Genomic DNA, 27,808 nt, shown 5'->3' with positions numbered 1-27,808 from the left:
GGTAGGTCCCAAGCCAGGTAGCACTGGCCGGCCAGAACGGGCTCCCAGCTTCAGAAAAGAAAAAGAAAACAAGCAATTCTAAACAAACAAACAAAAAAAAGCCCTGTGATCCAACCAGCATGGCAGCAGAGACCGGGAAGCAGTTCCACACTTGAATGGAGCTCCACAGCCTCTCAGGAAGAAGCAAAGATGGTGCATGCAGCCAGGTATTTGAGCGAAAGGAGAGGGAGGTGGTGAGGATTAAGGAAGAAATCAAAAGAAGCAGAAAAAAGCAACAGCAGCAGGCAACAAATGGCACTCAGGAAGTCGGCCAGTGCAGTCGGGTGGAATCCAAGCAGCCAGTGCTGAGTGGGGGTGAAAAAGGGTAGGGGGTGGAAAGCGTATATCACCAGTTACCAGTTGTTCTGTCTCCTGCTGGAAGCTCCATGAAGCTGCTTTCTCGTACCCCCCTATTTGCTGGTCTCTGATAGGGGACCTCTCCATGTATGTCTCCTCGCGCTCTGTTCTCTATCAGTTTCTTATTCCGTTTGGTGCATGGCTGAGTTCTTTATCTCTTCTTTTGATGTTTTAGGGTTTCAGGATTGCTGTTTTCTCCTTTTGGCTTATTTTTTCAGATCTTTGCTGTGGAGGGACAGTGTGGTGCTTCTGCCTAGAGTGCCATGTTGCCAGAAGTCCAGTTTTTCCATCTCTTTAAAGAATGTAGTTGGTATTTGGATCCAGATTGCATTGTATTTATAGATTGCTTTGGGTAGAATTGACATTTTCACAATGTTGAGTCTACCTATCTATGAGCATGGTATGTTTTTGCATTTATGTGGGTCTTGTTTGGTTTCTTGTAGTTTTCTTTCTATCGGTGTTTAACATCCCTGGTTAGATTTATTCCTAAGTATTTTTTTTTTTTAGGGGCTATTATAAAAGGTGTTGCTTTCCCAATTTCCTTTTCATAGTTCTCTTTATTGGTGTATAGAAATCCAACTGATTTTTGTATGTTTATCTTGTATCCTGCTACTCTGCTGAATCTTTCTATTAGTTCCCGTAGTTTTCTGTGGAGTCCTTTGGGTTCTCTATGTATAGTATCACATCATCCACAAACAGGGACAGTTTTACTTCTTCCTTACCAATTTGGATGCCCTTTATTTCTTTTTCTTGCCTTATTGCAAACTGCCAGCACAGTGTTAAATAGGAGTGGTGATAAAGGGCATCCTTGTCTTGTTCCCTGTTCTCAGGGGGAATGTTTTCAGCCTCTCTCCATTAAAAATGATGTTGGCTGTTGGTTTTGTATAGATGCCCTTTATTATGTTGAGGAATTTCACTTCTATACCTATTTTATTGAGAATTTTTCTCGGGAATGGGTGTTGGACTTTATCAAATGTCTTTTCTGCATCAATTGAGATGATCATGCAATTCTTTTCTTTTGTTTTATTTATATGGTGTCATGGATTGAATTATGTCCCCCCCAAAATGTGTATATCAATTTGGCTGGGCCATGATTCCCAGTATTGTGTGGTTGTCTTCCATTTTGTGATTGTAATTTTATGTTAAAGAGGATTAGGGTGGGATTGTATAACACCCTTACTAAGGTCACATACCTGATCCAGTGTAAAGGGAGTTTCCCTAAGGTGTGACCTGCACCACCTTTTATCTTACAAGAGACGAAAGGAAAGGGAAGCAAGCAGAGAATTGGGAACCTCATACCACCAAGAGAGCAGTGCCAGGAACAGAGTGTGTCCTTTGGACCTGAGGTTCCTGTACAAAGAAGCTGCCAGACCAAGGGAAGATTGATGACACAGACCTTCCTCCAGAGCCTATAAAGAAAGCGTTCCCCTGGAGCTCACGCCCTGAATTTGGACTTGTAGCCTACTGAACTGTGAGAGCATAAATTTCTCTTTGTTAAAGCCATCCACTTGTGGTATTTCTGTTATAGCAGCACAAGATGACTAAGACATCTGGTGAATTAAGTTGATTGATTTTCTAATGTTGAAGCATCCTTGCATACCTGGTGTGAATCCCACTTGGTCATGGTGTATTTTTTCTATATGACGCTCAATTCCATTGGCTAGAATTTTGTTGAGAATTTTTGCATTTATTTTCATGAGAGATATTGGTCTGTAATTTTCTTTTTTTGTGGTGTCTTTGCCTGATTTTGGTATCAGGGTTATGCTGGATTCATAGAATGAATTCGGAAGTATCCCTTTCTATGCTCTGAAATAATTTGAGTAGTGCTGGTACAAGCTCTTCTCTGAATGTTTGGTAGAGTTCTCCAGTGAAGCCATCTGGGCCAGGGTTTTTTTCTGTTGGGAGTTTTTTTAATTCTCTTTTCAATCTTTGTTATGAGTCTGTTCAGATTTTTGACCTCAGTTTGTGTTCATTTAGGTAGGTTGTGTGTTTCCAGAAATTTGTCTGTTTCCTCTAGGTTTTCAAATTTGTCAGAATGTAGTCTTTCATAGTAGTCTGTTATTATTCTTTTTATTTCAGTTTGGTCTGTTGTAATGTTCCCCATTTCATTTCTTATTTGAGTTATTTGTGTCCTCTCTTGTTTTTCTTTTGTCAGTTTGGCCAATGGTATGTCAATTTTGTTGATCCTTTCAAAGAACCAACTTTTGGTTTTGTTGATTCTTTCTATTGTTTTTGTATTCTCTATTGCATTTATTTCTGCTCTGATCTTTATTTTTTCTGGTGGCTGTGGGCTTCTTTTGCTCTTCTCTTTCTGTTTGTTTGAGTTGTATGGCTAATGTTTTGACTTTTTCCCTTTCTTCTTTTCTGATGTGTGCATCTATTGCTGTAAATTGACCTCTGAGCACTGCCTTTGCTGTGTCCCAAACGTTTTAGTATGATGTATTTTCATTCTCATTTGATTCTAGGAATTATTTGATTCCATTTCTGATTTCTTCTATTACCCAGTGGTTTTTAAGCAGGGTGTTATTCAGTTTCCATGTATTTGATTTTTCTCTCTTGCTTTTACTGTTATTAACTTCTACTTTTATGGCATTGTGATCAGAGAAGGTGCTTTGTATTATCTCAACATTTTGGATTTTGTTGAGGGTTGCTTTGTGGCCTAAGGTGTGGTCTATTCTGGAGAACATTCCATGTGTGTTGGAAAAGAATGTGTACTTCGCTGCTGTTGGGTGGAGTGTTCTATATGTGTCTATAAGGTCAAGTTGGTTGATTATGGCCTTTATATCTTCTGTGTCTGTGTTGAGTTTGCTTCTAAATGTTCTGTACTTTACCGAGAGTGGTGTGTTGAAGTCTCCTACTATTATTGTGGAACTGTCAGTTTCTCTTTTCAGTGCTGTTAGAGTTTGTTTTATGTATTTTGGAGCCCTGTCATTGGGTGCATAGATATTTATTACGGTTATGTCCTCATGGTGGATTGTCCCTTTAATCATTATATAATGTCCTTCTGTGTCTTTTATGGTGGATTTTGTTTTAAAGTTTATTTTATCTGAGATTGGTATTGCCACTCTTGCTCTTTTTCGTAGCTGTTTGCTTGATATATTTTTTCCATCCTTTGATTTTTAATATATTTATGCATTTTCCCCAATTTTAACATCTGTAAATTCTCCCCAATACCTACAGTCACAGAATTTTAGAACTGTAAAAGTGTTGAAGCCTGCTATAAAGATGAGGAAACTGAGGTCTATAGATAACCATGGCCTCTTTTCCTGTCATCTAATAGGCCAGACAACATTGCTGGCACCTTGTCACCTCTCAAACTTTAAAACTAGCATCAAAGTCCCCAGCAACTGTGGCTTTGCTTTTGACTGAGTATAAAATAAAACCAAGCTTGTAGATATGACCTTATTTATATAGAAGATGGTTCAAACCTTTTTTTTTTTTTTGCATTAGAGAAATTTATGTAGGTGTATTATTTTTAAAAATTACCTAAGACAAGTTATGCTGACCCTGAGACCTGCTTCCTGTGTGATTCATTGTGGGTTACTAAGTGATTGTCCTTGAGGGTATTACAAACATGAGCTTTTATTTCCTGCCAGTTGATTGCATCTTCCCTCTAGAGAGTCATACTTCTAATCTGCAAATGGCATTGTGTATCTTTTTTCTAAGATCTGAGATAACAAAAAGCATCTTTAATTATTAAAACTTTATCATTTGTCAGCTTACTGTTTTTAATAAAAGACAGAATTACCAGGTATCTTTTTTGTTTTGTTTTTACGAGGTCAGCAGTACATCTCTTTTAGAATTCCTTAGGTTTTCAATGGATTTTCTCTTTAAAAAGTGATTTTTTTTTCCTTTCTATATATTCCATGAATTTAGTCGACAGCCGCCGCCACCAACAGTATGTTGACCGAATAAATGGCTTGTATTTTTTGTTTTATTGTTGCTTTAAGTTAACTTTCATTAACAACCACAAAACCCATCGTCTGTCTTTAATCAACTTATTTTCTGACTTACATGGTATCTATCTGGACAATAGGGAAATCATGGTGCCACATTCTAGTTTATGACACCTTTGTGATCACGTGACCTCTGGTATTTCAACTCTCAACACATGAGAGAGTTATAGCCCCTGACCACCTTTTTTTAGAGTATTTGCCCTAAAAAAATTCCCTACCTGCATAAGTTTTATTTTTAGTGACATAGTTTGCCTCTAAATTTTTAATCTTCAAATTCTTTCCCCAAGGGGCAGAGAATGTGACCTCCACAACTGTTAAACTATATAGTATATATTTGTTTATGCTTTTCTTTTCCCTTTAAACAGGAGCGGTAGTATTTTAAGTCCTTGCCTCAGAATCATTGTCCTAAATGTACTCTTATCTTTCAACAGTGCAATCCATTCATTTTAAATGCAATTATTTTTCCTTTTTTTATAGGATACTACAGACTATGTTGCCTACGTAGCTAAAGATCCAGTTAATCAACGAGGTATGGAAAGCAACTTCTAGATTTCTTAAGAGCTGGCATATACCAGCTTTAAAAAGTATTAAGCTGTTACTCTCAACATACAGAATGATGAGGATCACTACAGTGCTATATTGGGTTCTAGAAATATGTAAATTTGAGGTAGAAATAAATAGCCCTACTAGCAGAGCAAAGTAGAAAAAAATATATAGATGAGATTTAAATCCCAGTCATTTGAGAGACCCACCAACCAAAAGGCTTATTACCTATTATAAAAACGGTGTGGTGGCAGTGTCTGACCTCCTCCAACTTCACAAGGGGGAAGGAGAATCAAGATCAACAGCCCAAAGCTGATTCCTATGAGGCAGGGGTCAGATATACCTCCTTTCTCTGCCATCTTTACCAATTCTGATACCAACTGTCTCTCCTATAGCACTCTCTATTGGGTTTGATAATTCATTGCAATGGCCACACAGAACTCACAGACCATACTCATAATGGGGTTTATTAGGGAAGTAACAGTTACAGTTCAGGCTCAGGAGCACTCAAGAGACAATTCTTCCATCAGGATAGCCTCTTCCCAGCCATGCTCGAAGGCACGCCTCTCCCTGGCCCTCAGTCTCTGCCGCGAGGGACTCAGCTTTCTCTCTCCGTGCACTGGGATGCCTACCACGCCGTCTCCTGCTGCCAGATCTCTCCTTCCTTGGTAGTGGTCTTCTCCTCCCTGCTCTGGAATTGACTCTCTTTTAAGGCAAAACTGACCAATCCCCTTGGTAGGCCACAATTACCCTATCACACAGTCACCTGGGTAGGAGTTACAAGACCATGGCTAGAAAGACCACACACAAAAGTAATTAATCACACCACACCTATTCGTATACTCAAAAGAGAAGCTACTTTGGTTGTGGTAGAAGGGTAGGCTGCCATGTTCCCAGTGGACAAATGAGCCAACCCAGTGAGCTTATCTATCTGCATTGGTCTAAGCAAGTGTTTACGTGTATGCGTGTGCACGCGTATGCATGCGCATGTGCACGTGAGTGCATGCATATGTGTTGAGCTTGTGTACTTGCTGTACAACAGCCTGGAATGTCACTTTGAGTATTTGCTTCTTCTCATCTTTTGGACTTCAGCTTAAATGTCTTTTCTTCAGAAAGGTTTTCTTTGATAGCACCTCTTATCCCTAGTAGCATATTCCCCCCATGCTCCATAATAACACCTTCTTTTTTTTCTAGTAACAGTTATCCCACATTTTTATTATTTTATTTATTCACTTGTTAGTGTGTTTAATGTCTGTCCTTCCCACTAGACTGAAAGCGCCACGAGGGCAGGAACTTGTTTATCTTGTTCATTGTTATTTCCCAAGCACTTATCACAATGCCTAGAACATAGGTGATGCTCAAGAGCTATTTTGTTGAAAGACCAAGTGAATGGAAGAGTGAGTTGATTGGATTGCGCATCCTAGGATTTATCAAGGTTGCCCAAAAAATTTATCTCCCAACTCACTTTGGATCAAGACCTGAGGTTCTCAGGTCGTTGGATCTCTCTAGACAGACATGGTTGGTATTTTTTCTCTATTTCTAACTCTGGAAAATTCAGAATCTTCTTAGGAATGAGTATTTATTATTATTATTTGGTTCTCCTCCTTCACTAGAATCTCTTAGTTGGGCAGTATCCTCTGCCACTCCATGGATGAAGTTTTTCCAAAAACGTTTAGTAAGCACACGTGGAGTGGGACTTAGAAATGCAAAGAGCTATAAGACACAGAAGTGGAAATGCACGTGGCTGGTTGGGAAGCAAATGAATGAACACACTACAATGTAGACCAGCATCATAGCAACATGCATTCCCCCACTGACAGACAGGTGGTGGCAATGCTTGAGGTGCATTGGCCAGAAATTGAACCTGGTTCTCCAGCGTGGGAGGCAAGATTTTACCACTGAACCACTAAGGCCCGTTTAAGGGCATTGGCCAGGAATCAAACATGTGTCTCCTACGTGGAAGGTAAGAATTCTACCACTGAACCCCCAAAGCCCTCTTGAGGGTAGATAGGAGAGGGCTAATAAATAGGGACATAATCCTCTGGGCAAATGGATGGAGAGAGCTGTTTACAAAACAGGATTTAGGAAGATTGACTTGGCAGCAGGATGCAGGTAGCTGGATTCAAGGAGAAATTTAAGGGAGCAAGGTCCGTTTGGAAGCCATTGAGATAGAAACAAAATGATGAGGCCAGCTGCAGGCACAGAGCCTGAATCATAGTAGATGCTCAGTAAATGTTTGCCAAAAGAACATGGCCTCGGTGAGCTGAAAAGGAAGGACAGGTAACAAACACTATGCAACACTCCATTGAAATTGACTCTTCTAAACTAAATAGTGAAGAACAGATAGGAGTCAAAGAGTGAGTAGGAGAGGCAGGAAATAGTGAAGGGGAACGGGGGCGGGCGTAGGAACAGAACATAACAAAGCATACCAGAGAAGAGAAACTTCTTTTAATCACTGCCTAAGCTTCCCTAAAGAATAACTGCTTGCTATTTGGGGGAAAGGCCTCTCAACAGCAAACCTTTTCTCTTAGCATGAAAAGGACAGTGAGAGGAGGGAAAAATGCATCAGGAAATCTAGATGTTTAGTAACTTTACCAATATTCCCTGAATATCTCTGGGCACAGCATGTCATTGCTCCTCAGTACATGGCCATGAGGATTTCAAAGATTAACACAGTTGCTGAAGGTAGTGACTAAGCAGGAGCCACATGCTTGCAAATCTCCCCCCTTGCTTAAATGGAACAAGAAAGCCAGAGAAAATCATGATGAAGCACCTTCACTTTGAAAGCTCCCATTCTGGTGCCTGAGTAGTTTGTCAAACTGGGGCTGCTTGAAGGGAGTTCAAGGTGATCCTGGCCTGGGGATTCTGAGGAGGCATTTGTTGAGTGAAGTGGGATCTGAGGGACAGGAAGAGAATGGACTCCGAGTCCTAATAGAGGTTTCAGTTATTTCTTTCTTAGCCCTCAGCCTGTATATATGAAGTAACGTAGATGCTGGAGCCAGGCAAACTGGCTTGGAATCATAGTTCTTCCATCATCTCACTGTATAACCTCAGGCAAACTGTTTCACATCCTTGAACCTGAATTTCTTTATCTTTTAAATGGAAATAATAATATGTACTTCCTGACATAGACCAATGGAATAGAATTGAGAGTCTAGAAAGAAACTCACATCTATGGTCAGCTGAATTTTGACAAGGTGCTAAGTCCATTCGATGGGGGAAGAAGAGTCTCTTCAATAAATGGTGTTGGGAAAATTGGATTTCCACATGTAGAAAAATGAAACAGGATCCATACCTCACACCATATACAAAATAATATTTACCTCCTGGTGTTGTTGGGAGGTATAACTGAGATAATGCTCACTTCCTTCCCTCCCTCATCTCATCTTTCTTTCTTCTTTAGGGAAAAGGATTTATTGAGTAGATGGATGACTTAGGATAATTTTTTTGGATTAAAAAGTTAGCATTTCCCCATCACTTATTTCTCCTTTTCCTGACCCCTTTCTCCCCTTGTTTATTTCTCTTGGTTATAGAAGCCTATGCAAGAACCCACTTTGTTCTCAATGAACCTCCGCTTGCAATTGTGAAATCTTTTCCACTCACCTGAGCCCCTGGGCTTTAATTTCTGCCCAGAAGTATGGACATGACTTCCAAGTCCACAAATAATGATTAATTTCATACTAATATGCAAGGCACTGAGCTAATTATTGTGGAAGAAAAAGAATCCCTGGCCTCCATGACTCACTGTTTAGTGGGAGACATAAACATAACTCATTGTACAGAGAAGGAGGGTATCTAGAGGACAGTGCCTGGGAATAGTAGGTACTCAGTCAGGATTTGTGGAGCAAATGGTATAAAAGCACAGGTGAAAAAAGCACCATAACGAGAGCTTAGGGCTATGTGTTTGGATGGTGTGTGTGTGTGTGTCTGTGTGCCTGTATGTAAGGGTGAAGAAGGGAAAGAGTAGAAATAGAGGAGCCATGGCTGAAAAGATGGGTGGGTCAGAAACTGATTGTGGAGAGAGGGCCTTAAATGCCAGCCAAAAGGTCATTGGGAGCCACTGAAGATTTTGAGCTATATAAAAATTATTCTGGCTCCTGCCATTCTACTAAAGTTGTAGAATGGTCGTTTTTCTGGCAGTTATGTCTGTAAAAGTGATCTTAGAGGGTGGAAATGCAGTATGGAGTTGCAGAGTCCAAACTGGAGGATGTGCGTTAATCCTGAACAGAGGTGGAGATGTTCTAAACTGCCATGGGAGAGAGCAAGGGACAATTTGGACCAAATCTGTGAATTAATAGTAGTTTGTGATTATTTAGATATGAGGGAAGATGTTCCTGAGAACTGAATGGATATTGCTTGCAAAGTAAGTATTTTAATACCTGGCTCATAAAAACCCGTTGCTGTCAAGTCGATTTTGATTCATGGTGACCTCGTGTGTCAGAGGAGAACTGTGCTCCATAGGATTTTCAGTGGCTGTGATCTTTCGGAAGCATATCACCAGGTCTTTCTTCCAAGGCACCTCTGGGTGGATCCACACCTTCAAGCTTTTCAGCCAAGCATGTTAACCATTTGCACCACCCAGGGACTCCTCCTGGCTCACGTTGTTGTTGTTGTCAGGTGCCGTCAAGTCGATTCCAACTCATAGTGACCCTGTAGGATAGAGTAGAACTGCCTCATAGGGTTTCCAAAGAGCAGCTGGTGGATTTGAACTGCCGACCTTTTGGTTAGCAGCCGAGCTCTTAATCCCTTCACCACCAAGGCTCATTTAAAAAAAAAAAAAAAAAAAAAACCCTTTGCCATCAAGTCCATTCTGATTCATAGCAACCCTAAAGGACAGAGTAAAACTGCCCCATAGGGTTTCCAAGGAGCACCTGGTGGATTTGAACTGCCAACCTTTTGGTTAGCAGCTGTAGCTCTTAACCACTGCACCACCAGGGTTTCCCAGGGTTCACAGTAAATACTAAATAAATGGTAGCTATTATCCGTTGTGATTTGGAGAGTAGTGCTGCCATTAAAGAAATAGGGGTTCTTAAAAATAGGAAAAAGAAACAAGACACATGAAGAAATGCTCACGATCATTAGAGAAGTGCAGATCAAAACTGCAATGAGATATCATCTCACCCCAACAAGGCTAGCATTCATCCAAAAAACACAAAATAATAAATGCTGGAGAGGTTGTGGAGAGACTGGAACACTTATACACTGTTGGTGGGAATGTACAATGGTACAACCACTTTGGAAATCGATTTGGTGCTTCCTTAAAAAGCTAGATATAGAAGTACCATATGATCCAGCTATCCCAGTCCTTGGAATATATCCTAGAGAAATAAGAACCATCACATGAATAGATACATGCACACCCATGTTCATTGCAGCACTGTTCACAATAGCAAAAAGATGGAAACAACCTAGGTGCCCATCAACAGATGAATGGATAAACAAATTATGGTATATCCACATAATGGAATACTCTGTAACAATAAAGAACAACTATGAAGCCGTGAAACATCTTAGAATATGGAGGAATCTGGAGGGCATTATGCTGAGTGAATTTAGTCAGTCACAGAAGGACAAATATTGTATAAGACCACTATTATAAGAACTCAAGAAAAGGTTTAAACTCAGAAGAAAACATTCTTTGATGGTTACGAGGGTGGGGAGGGAGGGTGAGAGTTATTTACTAACTAGATAGTAGATAAGAATTATCTTAGGTGAAGGGAAGGATAGCACACACTACAGGGGAGGTCAGCACAACTGGACTAAACTAAAGCTAAGAAGTTTCCTGAATACAATCGAACACAAAGGGACAGAGTAGCAAGGGGTAGGGGTCTGGGGACCATGCTTTCAAGGGACATCTAGGTCAACTGGTATAACAAAGCTTATTAAGAAACTGCGTCCTACTTTGGTGAGTGGTGTTTAGGGTCTTCAAAGCTTGCAAGCAGCCATCTAAGATGCATCAATTGGTCCCAACCACCTGGAGTAAAGGAGAATGAAGAACACCAAAGACACAAGGAAAATATTAGCCGAAGAGACAGAAAGGCCACATAAACCAGAGACTCCATCGGCCTGAGACCAGAAGAACTGGATGGTGCCCGGCTACTGCCAATGACCGCCCTGACAGGGAACACAATAGAGTCCCTGATGGAGCAGGAGAAAGCTGAGGTACGAACTCAAATTCTAGTAAGAAGACCAGACTTAATGGTCTGACTGAGACTGGAGGAACCCCGGAAAGCATGGCCCCTGGATTCTCTGTCAGCCCAGAACTGAAACAATTTCCGAGGCCACCTCTTCAGACAGGGATTGGACTCGACTGTGGGACATAAAGTGATACTCGTGAGGAGTGTGCCTCTTAGCTCAAGTAAATACAAGAGACTAAACAGGCAGCTCCTGTCCAGAGGTGAGATGGGAAGGCAGAGAGGGCTAGCAGGTGGTTGAATGGACATGGGGAGTCGGGTGGAAAGGAGGAGTGTGCTGTCACAGTATGGGGAGCGCAATTAAGGTCACATAACAATGTATGTATAAATTTTTGTATGGGCAAAAATTAAAAAATAAAAAATAAATTTAAAAAAATAGGAAAAAGACAAACAACCCAACAGAGAAATAGGGTAAAAAACACCAGCTACCATTTATTGCATGTTTACCACATGCCAGGCATTGTCAGGATTACTTTGTATGCCCTATCTCATTTCATCCTCACAGCAACCCTATGAGGAAGGTAGTAGGAATAGTCCTTTTTTTTTTTTTAATAGAAGAAAGCACTGGAATCGAAAAAGTTAAGATAGTTTTCCTATGGTTACCCAGCCAATAAATGGATGAGGTGGACAGATTCCAGGTCCTGAGCACATCTTTACAAAAAAATATTGCAAACCATCAAGAAACATTTAAAAAATAAAAACTTTACCTCACTAGCAGTCAAAGAAACACTAGTTATAATGAGATACCATATTTCATCTTCAAATTTCAAACATTGAAAAAAGGTATAATGCTCAGAGTGGGTGAGGATTTAGGGTCATAGTCACTCCTAAACACTGCTGGCATGAGCAAATATACAAACTTTTTGGCAAGAAATTTGGCGATTTGCGTCAAAAGCCTTACAAATGTATATACCTTTGAATCAGCAATTTCACTTCTAAGGAAATAAACAGGACATGAGCAAAGATTAAGCAATAAAGATCCTTGACATGTATTATTTATATAATAGGGAAAATAGAATTAATTTAATATTCATAAACAGCACGTTATTTAAACCAATCCATAGATTGCACTATCATGCAACAATTAAAAATATAGTGCTATAGAAGAGTAAGTCACAACATGGGGAAAATATTCACAATGTTATTAAGTGTGAAAAGCAGATTATAAAACCATGTGTATAGCATGATCCCAGGTAATTTTCTGAAAGTAGATATACAGAGAAAAAAGATTGGAAAGGCATATGTAAAAATATTAACAGTGGTTATCCGTAGATAGCGAGGTTTTATCTAATTCTCATTTCTTTTGATTTTTTGTTTTGTAAACTTCTACAGTGGGTATTTATGACATTTGTAAACAGAAAAAAAAAAGATAAATCCTTGAATAAATACTAAAAATAGTGAAGCCAGGAAGATGAATTTATGAAGTTAAGTAGTGACTTTGTTTTCCTCTGGGGAAATGTCTGGTAGACAGGAGGAGCCCAGGAACTGGAGTGAGAGAGAGGGAAGCAGACCTGCAGCTTGTCAGCCCTAAGAGTGAGAGAGATCAGCAGAGGAGGAGCCCTGGAGGAAGCAGGCTGAGGATTCAGGGAGCCAGAGGTCGGAGGAGACAGTGAAGGGTCCAGTGGTGGTCAGGGGAGGGGAGAATCGGGAGATGAGTATCACCCAAGACAGGAAGGCAAGCTTCTCCAGGAGAAGACATCCCGGAAAATAATTTTAAGAGGAATGAAGATGGGAAAATGCCATTTAGTTCAGCTATTATCTGGCTGTTGGTCACTTTGGAAAGCACCACTTCAGCAGACCCATAAAGGCAGGAGCCAGATGGCAGGATGAGGAGCGCATGGCTGGCAGGAAGTGGAGGCAGCCCGTGGAGAACAGGGTTCATGCTAATAGTCCTGAATGTTCCCACTGTCTCCATTTGTTTTATTCACGTTAGTCAGGAGGTTGCCATTTTTTTCCATCTTGGCTGGGACTCTTTAGTGAACTCCTCATTTTATAAAAGGCCCTTTCTATAGAAAAGGTAAGTTCCAGTAAGAATGTTTCAAGTTTACTTAGTGACTAATACAGCCTGCCTCTGTAATTGCTGTAAATGCAAACATCTGTATTCCCTTGACCATTTACTCTAAATGCGTAGCTGTCCCAGAAAGTTTAAATATTTTCTCTGAACTTAGACTTTGAAGAGGCCCAGTTTACCTAGACTGCATGGGTGTAGAAAGGACATAGTCCTGAGTCTCTTAAGAAAGGGGAGAGAGAGAAAAAGAGAAAATAGGTTTTAAAACCTATTTAAATCAACCTATTTATACACTGCCGACCTTTTGGTTCGACTTTGGTTCGAGCCCACCAGCCGCTGCTTGGAAACCCTATGGGGTAGTTCTAGTCTGCCCTATAGGGTCGCTATGAGTTGGAATCCACTCGACGGCAATGAGTTTGGTTTTTTTTGGTTTGGAGTCCCTGGGTGGTGCAAACAAATAGTTAAAGCGGTCAGCTGCTAACTGAAAAGTTGGCAGTTTGAGTGCACCCAGAAACTCTTTGGAGGAAAGACCTGGCATCTACTTCCGAAAAATCAGTCACTGAAAACCCTGCGGAGCACAGTTCTACTGTGACATATGGGGTCACCATGAGTCAGAATTGATTCCATAGCAACTGGTTTATTTATGCACAGCGAGGAGCCCTGGTGGCACAGTGGTTAAGTGTTCAGCTGCTAACGGAAAGGTCAGCAGTTTGAACCTACCAGCCGCTCCGCGGGAGAAAGATGTGGCAGTCTGCTTCCATAAAGATTACAACCTTGGAAACCTTATGGGCCAGTTCTCCTCTGTCCTATAGGATTGCTATGAGTTGGAAACGGCTCGATGACAATGGGTTTTTGGGATCCTGATGACGCTAGTTACCGTGCTAACTTCTGGCTTGCTTCTTCGGGCTTATTTCTTCCCAGTATAAGGGGACTCACTGCCTTGATCCCACAGCGCCACCTAGTGGTTGATCTGAGAAGCTGAACTTCGCAGGAGAAAGACGTGGCAGTCTGCTTCCGTAAAATTTACAGCCTTGGAAACCATTTAGGGTTGCTGCGAGTCGGAATCGACTCAACTGCAAGGAGTTTGGTTTTTTGGGTCAGTTTTCCAATAATATCAACAACCAAACCAAACAAACCCTCACCTGTGAAACAGATATAAAACTGGTAAAGAAGGGCCTGTTTCTCTATTTTATCCTGTAAGCATAGTTTCCAGCCTCTTGTCTATAGCTACCCAATTAGGAAACCAAATGAAAATGACCAGAGAATATGAATCCAAGACTATTTGAAATCCTACTTGATACAGTACCTGATAACCCAAGGGTAGAACTGTGGGTGTATCTAACTACAAGGAGAAATGAAAAGAACCCATATCTGCATCAAAGCCCAGCCTCCATGGCAAAGATATCATACCACTGAAAAGTCACACTCTGTCTTGGGAATAGGGGCTTTTAATATATCTGTCTTTCTCCCTTCCCCTTGCTAAAGATTGGGCAATTCTTGACCAAGCTAGCTGCTTCACTGGGCTTTTGGAGATGTGTCTAATAGTGGGAAATGGATATATTTGTGTGTGATTCAAGGCCCCACCCCAACCCTGGCCCATGAATAGCCTAAAAAAGAACCAAGAACATTTTCATGGAACGGTGTGCCTGGGAGTGGCAACAATAGCACCATCAAAACGTGTGTGCTTCCTGATGGTGGTGAGACTGGCTTCATCTGGGCGGAAGAACTGCACAGGTCAGCCTTTTGGCCAATGTGGCTTCTTTCATGAAGGCAGGCACTGCTGTTTTATTGCTGTTTATTCTTCTCGAAAAGTTAATATGGCAGTAAGAGGGTTATCCAAACCAAAACAGAAAATTTTGTTGGTAGAATCAGTACAGGAACAGAATCAAAACCTCAAAGCAGGTGCTTGTGGGCAGAATCAGAAGGACTGAAATAAGAGAACCATTGTAGAAGTGTGTTTGAAGTGACAGAAATTGGTTGGTAGGCAGGTTGGTGGTTTGATGGATGAGTTCATTCCTCTGTGCTTACATGCATTGCCCTGGTCCTCACAGAGTGCAAGCTTCTGTAAAAGAGGAAGGATAGGGTTTGTATGAAGCAAGAAGGGACTTCAGAGGTCGCCTTGTGCCCTTCCTGGCAGGTAAGGACCTTTCAGTAGAGTGACTTGCCCAGGGTCATACAGATGATGGTGCAGCTGGAACTTGAACTCAGATCTGAATCTTTTCAGAATTTTTCCCACCATACCCTTTTAAACATCTTTCCTCTCTCATCTCTCTCACTGAATGCTCAATTTAACTTTTATTTTATTTTTTGCTTGAATTTCCCACCTCTCTCATTGTCCTTCACCATGTTTATCTCTCCTCAACATTGCACATTCTTCATCTTAAGAATAAATAAAATTACAAAAATTGTTGTCTCTATTTTGGTACCATTTCTCATCTTGACTTCACTTTTAACTGAACCAAGAATTTATGGAAGTAAAAAGAAATGAATTCAAGTGAATTACCTTTTCTTATCATACTGTAATAAGAAGCCCTGGTGGCACAGTGGTTACAGTGCTCAGCTGCCAACCAAAAGGTTGGCAGTTTGAACCCAACAGCCGCTTCTCAGGAGAAAGATGTGGCAATCTGCTTCTATAAAGATTACAGCCTTGGAAAACTGATAGGGGCAGTTCTGCTGTGTCCTATAGGGTCACTATGAGTAGGAATCAACGGCCATGGGTGGGTGGTGGGATCATAATGTAATACAACTTCTCTTGGCTCAATTGGAAGACACATCTCCAAGGGCACTTTGCTGTGTGTGAGGATATGAGGCCCGACCAGGAGGGAGCAGACCATCTCCACAAAGGACCTACTCGGTCATTGGAATCACTCATGGCTGCAGGAGACTGCCCTGCTCTGGCATCTCACTGAAGGTCCCACTTCAGAAAAACTGAAGATAATTTCTCACAGCAGAATTATTCATGTATTTCAGGGAAATTGTTATTTATTCACTCCACAAATATTTCTGAAACACTTTCTATGTGTTGGTCACTGAGTAGGGCTACTGTAGAGAGAAAAAAGGAGAGGCAATACAAAATGTCAGTCTAAAGACAGACCAAACATTTTCCTTTGGGATAAAGGATGTAAATTTATAGATATTCTTAATTAGGTTTTCAAAACTAGAATTAGCTCATAAGTCTATTTCAGAATCCAAAGAGTTTCTTTAGAGGGACAGCCTTATAAGAAATGGTAAATTACAACTCTTTTGGAGATCTGACAACTTAGCATTGCTTGATTTTGTAATACCGCCCCACTACCACCACAGATGCATGCACGCATACACACACACACAAATTGCTCCCCAAAGTGTTCAGAGATGTGCATCCTTTAAATAGAAGTCAAATTAATTCTTGAATAGATTCTCAGAGATTTTTTGAGATAATTATCAACACTAAACGCTGTTATAGTTTCTAGCATAATCTACTTTACAAATTCTATCAGATATGAAAAAATTACTGTTTCTCTTAAACAAATACATAATCCTTTCCAAGACAATGCAAAGCTAAAATCATGCATCCCAGTTACAACCCAGTTAAATCGTTCCACAAAGACAGCTCTCTCCCCTCTCCTCAGATATTCCTTTTAGTGAAATGTTCCAGTGTTGGTGTCAAAATTCTGGGACCCAAGAAATGCCTTGGTATCTGATCTCTGCATTCACTGAAGCCCATCGTCCCCCTCGCCCATTTTTCTCTATGCTCAGAATAGCTGACAGTTTTTACCACATTCTTGTATACATTAAACTGTTATCAAGCCTTTTACCACTCCTCAAATTCTTCTATACAAACCAATATTTGTCTTTTTTAAATTCCTCCTGAGACCTATTGCTCTGTCTTTAAATCATCCTTAGGATTCTTTCGAAGTCATCCTTATGGAACTTCAATTTCAATTAAATCTTCGCATTGCAAGGCTTTCAGCATAACACTATACTCCAGCCAAGGCAAGGATGTCAGATATGCTGGGGAGATAAATTTATCGGCCCTAAACACAAGTTCCTGTTTTTACGTAGCAGCAGCAGACTTGCTAACTCGTCTAATTGTGAAGTTCCTTGAGCCCTGCGCGAGCCTATTTGCCTGTTTTGCATGTGAAAACTAGCCCTTTCCTAGTAACTGTCAGAGACAGCATCTAATGAAAGTTTTAATATCTTCTGGTAATGACACCTTCACAAAATCTTGATTTTGATTCATTTTGGAGATAGTTCTTCAGTGGGACTTCAAAGATGTGGACTGCCATATGGATTTATAGCAGGAATGTCAGAGCCTGGTGGCTGCGAGGAGAAGGGGTATTCTAAAGACCCTGTTGTCACCAGCAACTCCTCCCCCAATTTTATTTTACATTTTTTTGGTTTGGAAAGTCATCTTTTTTCAATCTTCTGTAATGTACCCTGCAAAGGCAAGACTTCAAACCCTGCCTTCCTGTCAGATTGCTGCCCTAAGCATTTCGTATATTGAATATCTGAACTAGCACTGATCGTTGGTCACATTATTGCTCAAGATCAGTCTACTGTTATTAAAATGTGGGCCCCGAATGCCTGCCTTGAGACTGAAATGTGTAAGTGTTTTGAGATATTTAGGTGCAAAATACGAATATGTTTCTTCTCTTTGATTCATATGAAATATGAGGGATTCTTCATACCATTCAGAGTTGTGGAGAGCTGGTAAACCTGCTCCCTTTTATTCAATTACCAGTTCACATTCTGAAAGTGCTTTGATTTTGTACAGTCCTCTCTTACTGAAAATGTATTATAATATTATTTTTTTGTATGTCCTCTTGCAGCCTGTCACATACTGGAATGCCGCAATGGAATGGCCCAAGATGTCATAAGTACCATAGGGCAGGCTTTTGAACTCCGGTTTAAACAATACTTGAAAAATCCTTCTTTGAATACTTCCTGTGAAAGGTCAGCCAAGAGTTCTATAATTATTTGACTTGCTATGTTTTGGTTTTCTTTTTAAATCTATATGGCATTTGTTAATTGATTAATGAAATTAGTCATTTTTTTTTCTTACAAATAGTCGTAGTTTCAGTATAAAATAATAGTGAGATTTTCTAACTTTATTCCGTTCATATTCATCCAGATATTTTCTTTTGCTTTATACGGAGATTTAAGGAGACGCTAAAGAGAAGGGAACAGCCTTGCTTCTCTAATGTGACACAGAGCTATGAATGAATTAAGCAGCATCATAAAATAATAGTCATTCACCGGTTTCTCAGATTTCTTTCAACCCCCAGATCCCTTACATATCAGTAAAAGGAAAAAAAAATCATGAACAAAGAGCAAAATAATAGGAATCAAATGTCTATTGCAGGAATTTCTGTTAGGCCATGCCGTTTTGCAATGTGTAAGTAGATCAGTACAACTAAACTGTGGCAGCGGGTAGAACACGACGTGATCCAAGGGTCTGGTTGTTCTGTGTAAGGCACAGAAAGTCCAGAATGAAAGCTGACCCCGTTTTGGGCCTGTCAGCCTCCACCATGTGTGGAATGCAACGAGGCTTCTGGCTCGCACAATGCACGGCTGAGAAGCTGAGCTCTTGGGCACTTTTAAGTGCATTTTTTCCCTGAGGTGTTATTTTCTGTATCAGCGAACACCGGTGTGGGTATCTTCCTCTATCAAGTCGTCTTGGGTAGCCAAGGAGAGGGGTTACCAGGGCCCTGATGCTGATGTTTTCCTGGGAGAGCCTTGCATCTTGTGCTGTCATTTTGTTGGCGTGTAATAAACCCGGCAAAACTACGTGGGTTGTCAGTGGAATCAGTTCAGTCCAAAAGGACTTGATTTATTCTTTTTCATAAGAAACTCTTACTAATTCCAATTTGAAAGAAAAGTCCATTTGTTTTTCTGCCCTGTTTCGATTTTAAAACAATTGCATGTTTACATAAATCTACCTACTTGCCACATATGGTTCTAATATTTCTTTATGAATCCCATATACTCCTCCAGATTTGTGCAGACAAGATAGCTGGCTGTAGTGCTCTTATTTTTTTCGTCTTGGTTTAATAAACTGGGCCAGGCCTTCTATCCAAAGAACAATATCAAAATTTTCTTAGAGCAAAACATATCTTAAATGGGACAGTCAGAGTGTCCTGGAATACCCAGGAGAACATTGTGTTTTTATGATCCTATGACAAAAATGGCTTAAATTTAGGGAGTCTGTATTTTTTTTATCATGAAGGGGAGACACTAACACATCACTCTTGGCGCTTTTTGTTGGCTTACCCTACTTTCATTGCCTAAGGAAAGCTGAACAACTCAGCCATCACAATCCAGATGTTTGACATCACTTAAGCACAGCTATAAACTTAAAACATGAATGCAAAGTTTCTCTGGATGATTTGCACGGTTCTGATCCCTCTGCATCCCCTACAGCATTTGAATTCCCGCCCAGCCTCTTGGGGATTCTTTTTTCCCTTACAGTGAGGAGGTGCATATTGATGGCAGTGCGGAGGAGAGAGATCATGAGTATTACAATGAAATCCCAGGGAAGCCGCCACCTGCAGGTGGTGTTTTGGATGTGCAGATGAAAGTTCAAGCCACAGAGCAAATGGCTTACTGCCCAATACGGTGTGAGAAGTTGTGCTATTTGGTAAGTTATGTTTTATTGTTACTGGAGCCAACAATGTTATTCTGCCCTTATCACTACAGTGTTTAATTTGAGGGTTTCCAAATGCTAGTTTAGAGAAAGTCCCATCTTCCTCAAGTGTGGAGCCAGAGAGCGAGTCACTGTCGGAACCTATACTAGATTAGATCATTTTTATTCCTAATTTCCTAGCCTCTGGCTCAGCCTCCACCTCAGCCGATGACCTCGTTTCTCACTTCCCTGGTAAGACTCGGGTGATGCAACATGTTGCCTTCACCTTCACCCTTCCCCATCTCCAAGTCTTCTATGTTCTCCTTGCTTTTCTTCTTTAGCTACTGTCTCCAAATCTGATCTTTCCCTTGTGCTCCTGATCTTGTCCCCTCCTGCCCCTCTATATCATTGTTCTGTCCATCAACCACTGCCTCATCCTTTAGTCTCTCTTTTTCTACTGGTCTTTCCCGTCTGTCTGCAAATAAATGTAGACTCCACCAACCCAACTAATAATGTCCCACATCTATTTCATCTTCTTTTCACCCACAAATTTGTAGAATGTGTTTCTCTCTCTCTGCTTTCACTTCCACACTATACTTCTAAGATCTGAACTCTGCCTGACAACTTGATTGAAATTATTTTTACAATGATCACCAACGGCTTAATTGCCAAATCCATTCCCTTTCTAAATTTCCCGACTCTGTCTGCAGTATTTAACACCTTTTGGCTGCCTATTCTTTTCTGAGACTTCTTCCACTGACTTCCAAAACAGTTCTACCTTATGAATCTCATCCTGCATCTCTAGTTGCTGTTTTTCTTTCTTTTTCATTTTTTCCTAACATTTTGTTATGGATATTTTCAAAAATACAGAGAAGTTGAAAATTGTACACTGAATACCCATATAGCCACCATCTAGATTCTATAATTGGCATTTTACTATATTTGTTTGATCACATATCTAGTTATCTATTATCTCAGTATCCATCAATCTGTCTTTATTTTTGATACACTTCAAAGTAAGTTGTATCTTTTCATATCATGTATTCTTCCATTCCCTGCCGCACAAACCCATGCCCCATCTTACCATCCTGTAAGCATTCCCCAAGGCTCTGCCCTTGGCCCTCATCTCCTCTGGTGTTCTACCTGTGTACACACTCTTCCAGCTTCGGTGTTCAGTCCTTACTTATCTCTCCAGCTGAAATGCCGTATTACAGCACATTGCTTGTTTGAATCCAAGGTTGAACTCACCATTTTCTCCTGGACTCCAAACTACATTCCTCTATTGATTTCCCCATCTTTATTAATGGCTCTACCATTCTTTCACTAATCCACACTCTTTTGTTTTTTTCTCACACTTTGGGCCCCATCTCAGTTCATTCTTCAAGGCCTAGGATTCTGCCATGAAAATACCTTTTGAAACCACCCTATCTTCTTCCATTATTATTGCCACTTTCTAAGTTCTGGTTTTCACTTGCCTGGATAATTCTGAAGCCCCTTCCCTGTCTCTAATTTTTTTCTCTCAAAGCCTTCTGCAAACTAATGTCAGATTAATCTTTCTAAAGCGTAGACACTGCCATTCCCTTACCAAAGAGGGCTGTATGTATAGGAGTGATGGAACCCTTTGACTGGATGATATTTTCAAGGATGAGAAGTAAGCCTGGCACAAACCTCTGTAGAGTTAGGGCTCCGATCTGCCCGTTCAGTTAGATGGGCATTTGCCATTTGGCCAGTGTTTACACAAGCGTCCTGGAAACCACACTTTCTGGCTGAGACTTGGGTTGAGTCCCGGAATGTGACCTTCCAAGCAGAAGCAGTAACCCTCAAGCCTTATACTAGCAGCCCTTTACGAACCACCGCCCCCCACAACCTACTCCCACAACCAGACCCACCTCAGCAGCTCCAAAGCAAAGCACTAGGATGGAAGTGTAAGCTCCCCACCCAAAATCTGAATGTCCTTTTCTTACCTGTGAGATACTTCCTGCGTCAGAAAGTGAACCACTCTCCTGTATTCTGCTGGGAGTTTTATTAATGCTTTTTTTCCTTCTTTGTTTAAAGGTTATGAGTGTGTACTATCTTTGTAAATGTTTTGCAATTTGTTGTTCATACAGCCTGGAAACTCCAAGTGCAGCAGCGTATACGAGAACTGTTTAGAACAAAGCAGGGCAGTAGGTAGGTACAGTCACTCTCCTCCGTCTGCCCCCCTGCTCATTCCTTTTAAGTCATATGGACACATGCGGCCCTTGCTCTTAAATGCTTCATGGCACAGTTAGTTATAATTGAACATATAACCCTTAGAAGGCTCACGGTTCTCTCTTGCTCTTATGTGCCCATCATGCTTATGGTTCTTCTTTATGGGGTCTTTCTCTGTTTTGACATCATGAAAGCTCTTTTGCCGAAGAGGTGATTTCTCTGCTCAAATCTCAAGGAAGTTCCAGTTCCTAGAAGTTTAGACAGTAGACTAACATGAAAACAGATGTCTGTAAAATCTGTTAGGATTAGATTAAGCTTTATTCCAGCTTGGCAAAGGGAACAAAAGGCAATCTGAAATGTGAGAGTCCCAATTAGGGGCCCATCCACCCCATACTTGCTAGGGCATTGAACGTCTCATTACTGCATATGATAATTGATATTGGGCGCAAATTTTCCAAAGCACAAGTGTAGAACATCAACTCTCGATTGGAAATGTATTTTAATAAAAACAGATTATACTGCTAGATAGTCATTTCATTTTTACAAGTTATTGAAGGCATTTATTTCTTTGGGAAAGGAAGTGTTGCAGTTTTAGAAGGCGCAAGGACTAAACAGCATAAATAATGCAGTGGAGGATAGAGCTGGATAACCAAATTTAAGGACTCAAATTAAATTAGTCAGAACTTGCCACCTAGAAGGTAGTCAATTCCAGGGATACTTTTAAATATCTTATGGAATTATGCCAATGTTGTATTAATTGTATTACTTTTATATAGTAGGAAACGTGAGAGTTTACTGTTCTTGGTATAGCTATGATTACCACCCTCTTTTACCCTGCAAAGACCAATAAGAGCAGTGAGCTAAGGCAGTATTTTAAATTCTTTAAATAGATGGCTCCTTTTGATAGAAATTAAAATTCCATGCCATTCTTTAAAGTTATTTGTTTTTAATATGATTATCAATAACATGACTAAAACAAGTTAAATTGATGGTAAATGTGAATACTCTTTCTAAAACCATGCTCTCCGGGGGCCATAATTCAGCTTTCCCTCCTTTCCCTAACCCTGGAAATCCTGAACCTAAGGATTTGATCAGCAGGAACACACCACACATGCCCTGTGGTGTTATAACCATTTTCTACCCTTGCTGTAGCTCACTTGACCACATTTTCACATGCTGTTTTATCTCATTCATATATTCTTCATTCATTCAACAATTCACTCAGTGGCTTTTTATTAAGGACCTTCTGTGAGTCAAGCACAATCCTAGGTGGTAAGGATAGAGACACCTTAAACAAATGCTTACAAATGTGGTGAGTGTTTCAAAGAGGCAAGCCCAAGATGTTATGATAACAAGCAACAGGGAAACCTGACTTAATTTGGGGGGTTATAGAGGTCTCCCTCAGGAAATAACCAAGCCAGTTGCCATCAAGTTGACTCAATGGTGACCCCATGTGTGCAGAGTAGAACTGCTCCATAGGGTTTTCAAGGCCGTGACCTTTCAGAAACAGATTGCCAGGCCTCCCCAGGTACCTCTGGGTGGTTGGGAATTGCCAACCTTTGGCAAGTGCTTAATCATTTTTGCTACCCAGGGACCTAACAACCAAACCAAAACCCGAGAGATGAGTGGAAATGATCTGGACACAGAGAAGGTAGTGGAGAAAAAGGGGAGAGGTAGAGACAGTGACAGAGAGTGAATGAGTACCAGAATCTGTAAGTGCACCAGAACCAGTTCCTAGATCGTTTGTACCAAGAGAGCACAGGTGGAAGAGGGGAGAGAGGAACCTTGTGCCTGGGACAGAGTCCTGAGGAACTCCAACATTTTCAGCAGTCCAAAGACTGCCCTTCCCAGCTCTTCTCTCTCATCTCTGCTAACCTCTGTCCTCCTGTCTTCAGTCGCCCAGCTTCTGGAGGAGACCTACTGGGGTCCAGGAAGGATAAAAATCCTTGACATTCAGTACATATGTTAATATCCTAAATCATAGGACTATCACTGCAGAAAAGGAAGCATCGTTTCCTTTCTTCCATTTTATTTTTCAAGAGCTCTCATCTTGATTTTTATTTTACGTTTTAAAAGCACCCTTTCAAAACAAATTTTTGAAGGTATAACATGGATGTGGAGGTACCATTTCAACCTTATTCAAGATTTTTTTTAATAGGCGTAGGCTTATCATATAATCCAGTTTATTTTGTTTCTGTTTACCTCAGTTTTATTTATTCTTTAAATCAACAAACAGTGTAGACCCTTGTTCTTACTTGGTTTATACTTGGCCTAAGCCAGTATAAGCAGATCTAAACTCATGAACAGACTTTGTAATAAAAGTTTGTTTGGAGCCTGGAATATATTTTCCCATAGAATTTAGTTTAATTCTTAGACAAGCTCAGCATATTCTTCTATTCTGTTTAGCCTGCACTGGAGCTTAAGCGTGTATTTTATAACAATACATACAATAGAAAGTCTTTTTGCAAGTGTCTTGTTCTTCAGTTAGACTGTAACTGTGGGGTGGTCTGGGACCAAAACAGAGCTTTGGCATACTATTTTCTGTAAGGTGCCTCTGAGGTAAAGATTTGTAACTGGGAGCCTTTCAGAATCTTGGGGAGGTGAGAGGTGGTGTTCGTAGTTTGGAAAAAGCCCCCCAGCTGGAAATACTCCGCTCGTGTAAATCACCGAGCTACAATACTGTTCCCTTAGAAAAGCTGTCTGGGTTCCATTGGGGAACCAGAATACTAGGAAGCCCCCTCCCCTAATCCTCAGCCACCAAAAGTGTGGTGGTATAGGACTCAGAGTCCCTGGGTAGAGCAAATGCTAGGCACTCAGATACTAACTGAAAGGTTGGTGGTTCAAGTCCACCCAGAGGCACCTTGGCAGAAAGGCCTGGCAATCTGCTCCTGAAAAATCAGCCATTGAAAACCTTTGGTGCACAGTTTTACTCTTAACACACATGGGGTCTCCGTAAGTCAGAAATGACTTGATGGCAACTGACGGATAGGACTTAACCTCTACTCTGGAGACTCTGACAAGTAAGTTCCCTCCTGTTGTGGCAGGAAGGACTTCCCTAGTACAGTGGTCTTTCATCCACAGACATCCATACGTCAGGTGTTCCTCCCTTGGGGCCTGCCTGTGACTACTTGGGCGTATGTTTGAAAAGTGAGCTGATATTCTCGACCAATGAGTAAGAAAATTAATAGCAGTTACCAAAATAGCAAATAAACAGTTTTTGTGGCTTTTCCCAGAGATTCATACATAAGTATGTGAGGGACACCTATACAAATATTTTTTAAAAGACTTGGCTTTTTCTTCCTAAGACATTTATTTTTTCAAATATTGACTTAAAACTTGAATTCCAGTGTATTATAAATACTGCAATAGGCTTCTGGTTGTTGAAGGAGTTAATTGTATTTATTGCCAGGCATATAAAAGATCCCTATCCTTAATACTAAATTCACTTAGGGGAAAAATAATTAGCAAAATAGCATAACGTTTCCCCAGCCTTCAAGTTAAAATGGAAATGTTGATATTTTTAATCAAAAAGACGTTACATTTCCACAAACCCTAAGGGCTTGCACTTAAAATTTTTGGTACTTACAGTACATACACTGTCTGTGTATGTATTTACTTTCTACCACAAATCTTCTCTTAGGCAGGTTGAATAGGTTCTTGGAGTAATACTTGGCAAAAAGAACTTTTGGAATGCAGAATGGCTGGGCTGTGTGGTTAAGTTCTCGCCATCCACACACTTTAACCTAGAATAATTTTAAATTTGGGGACAGGGTGGGGTATCTTTTTTTTTCATTTAACACAACATTGCTGACTTAATTATAATGGCACATTTGACAAAAGAAGTGGCAGTTTTCAAGAGAGATTGGACACAGACAATGACAACTTTGTCATTTGATCCTATGGGATGGCCAACTCATGCTAATGCTTTGTGAGGGGCAGATGAGTCAGTGCCCTGTGAGTCGGGGCTAAAGGCTGATTCAGGGTCTTGAGAACATGATGGGGTCAGATATGCTAGGAAAGGAAAACTGGGTAGACCTTCAGTCATCTGTTCATTCAGCTGACAAACATTTTTCTTTTGAGCACCTGCTTCATACCAGGTGCTGAAGACACAGAAGATACAAAGATAAATGGGTGCTGGAGCTACGGCTGCTAACCAAAAGGTTGGCAGTTCGAATCCACCACCTGCTCCTTGGAAACCCTATGGGGCAGTTCTACTCTGTCCTATAGGGTCTCTGTGAGTCGGAATCAACTTGATGGCACCGTGTTTGTTTTTTTAGTCTCTCCTCAAGGACCCAAGGAATTTGCAGTGTCAAGGGGAAGACAGACAAGTAAACAGATAATTCAGTGTATCATGGAATGGTACTTTATCCAACCTGAGGGAGGGAAGGACTCAGGGGAAGGCTTCCTGAAGGACAAATAGGAGTTAGGTGAAGAAAAGGATCTTGCAGCAAGATAAACATGTGCAGAGGCCCAGTGTCAGTGGATTAATAAACAGCTAGCAGTGATAGCAAGTATTTGTTGATGCCTGCTATGAGGCAGGCACCATGCTCAGTGTCTGACAGACATTTAACGCTCACGCCTGTATTATAAACTAGGCAGCCCCATTTTACAGATGAGAAAATTGAGTCTTAGAGAGGTTAAGTAACTTGTCCCAGCCTACCCCAGTAGAGGTACTAATGGGATTTGAACTCAGGTCCATCAGAATTTAGAAGGAGAGTGCTTAGCTATTTGCAAACACTTTTGATTATACTTCTCTTTCAGTAAATTTTTATACATAGGCACTCCTAACTAAATGCTTAGTAAATCATTTATAAGTTACATACACATACACTGAAACCTTATGCATGTATTATAAAGCATACAAACTAGAAATTTTTAAAGTTTGAGTTAAAGATAAATAGTTTAAAAACGTCTTGCTAATCAAAATGGCCAAATACTATCATTAGATAATATCTCAAGACATACAATTTAGGGCATTTATTGATAAAGATAATAGATGTACATCCACATTTCAATTAATCATGATAATTTTAACTGGGGGGGGGCATGCTTCATATTTGCTGATGTGGCATGACTCAAAATGAGAAGAAACAGCTGCAAACATCCATTAATAATAGGAACATTGAATGTACGAAGTATGAATCTAGGAAAACTGGAAGTAGTCAAAAATGAAATGGAATGCTTGAAGATAGATATCCTAGGCATTAGTGAGATGAAATGGACTGTACTGGCCATTTTGAATCAGACAATCATATAGCTTACTATGCTGGGAATGACAAAGAGGAGTGGCATCACATTTATCGTCAAAAAGAACATTTCAAGATCTATGCTGAAGTACAGCGCTGTCAGTGATAGGATAATACCCATATGCCTACAAGGAAGACCAGTTAATATGACTGTTGTTCAAATTCATGCCGCAACCCTAATGCAGAGATGAAGAAATTGAAGATTTTTACCAACTTCTGCAGTCTAAAAAAACTTTTTTATTGTGCTTTAGGTGAAAGTTTACAGAGCAAATTAGTTTCTCATTAAACAATTAATACTCAAATTGTTTTGTGACATTGGTTGCCAACCCGGTGATGTGTCAACACTCTCCCTTTCTCGACTTCGGGTTCCCCATTTCTATTCATCCAGTTTTCCTGTCCCTTCCTGCCTTCTTGTCTTTGCTTTTGGGTTGGTGTGCCCATTTAGTCTAGTACGCATTGTGGAACTATGTGTGAATTGTTTGTTTCATAGGCCTGTCTGATCTTTGGCTGAAAGGTGGACTTCGGGAGTGGCTTCAGTTCTGAGTTAGCAAGGTGTCTGGGGGCCATAGTCTTGCGGTTCCTCCAGTCTCTGTCAGACCAGTAAGTTTGGTCTTTTTTTGTGAATTTGAATTTTGTTCTGCATTTTTCTCCCAGTCTGTCTGGGACCCTCT

At 40.6% G+C, this 27,808-nt stretch overlaps 1 protein-coding gene across 1 annotated transcript in view; it reads left to right on the top strand.

Annotated features, from left to right (window-relative positions):
• SHC4 (SHC adaptor protein 4) overlaps nt 1-27,808 on the top strand; it is a 179,265-nt gene that overhangs the window by 127,897 nt on the left and 23,560 nt on the right. Inside the window, exons 6-9 of the mRNA XM_004386297.2 lie at nt 4,830-4,881; nt 17,909-18,032; nt 19,548-19,716; nt 21,810-21,870. Coding sequence (XP_004386354.1) covers nt 4,830-4,881; nt 17,909-18,032; nt 19,548-19,716; nt 21,810-21,870 — 406 coding nt within the window. The remainder of the gene's footprint in view (nt 1-4,829; nt 4,882-17,908; nt 18,033-19,547; nt 19,717-21,809; nt 21,871-27,808) is intronic.

The sequence above is a fragment of the Trichechus manatus genome, unplaced genomic scaffold, assembly GCF_000243295.1.
Source record: "Trichechus manatus latirostris isolate Lorelei unplaced genomic scaffold, TriManLat1.0 scaffold00161, whole genome shotgun sequence".
NCBI lineage: Eukaryota > Metazoa > Chordata > Mammalia > Sirenia > Trichechidae > Trichechus > Trichechus manatus.
This window is presented reverse-complemented; position numbering and strand designations above follow the sequence as displayed.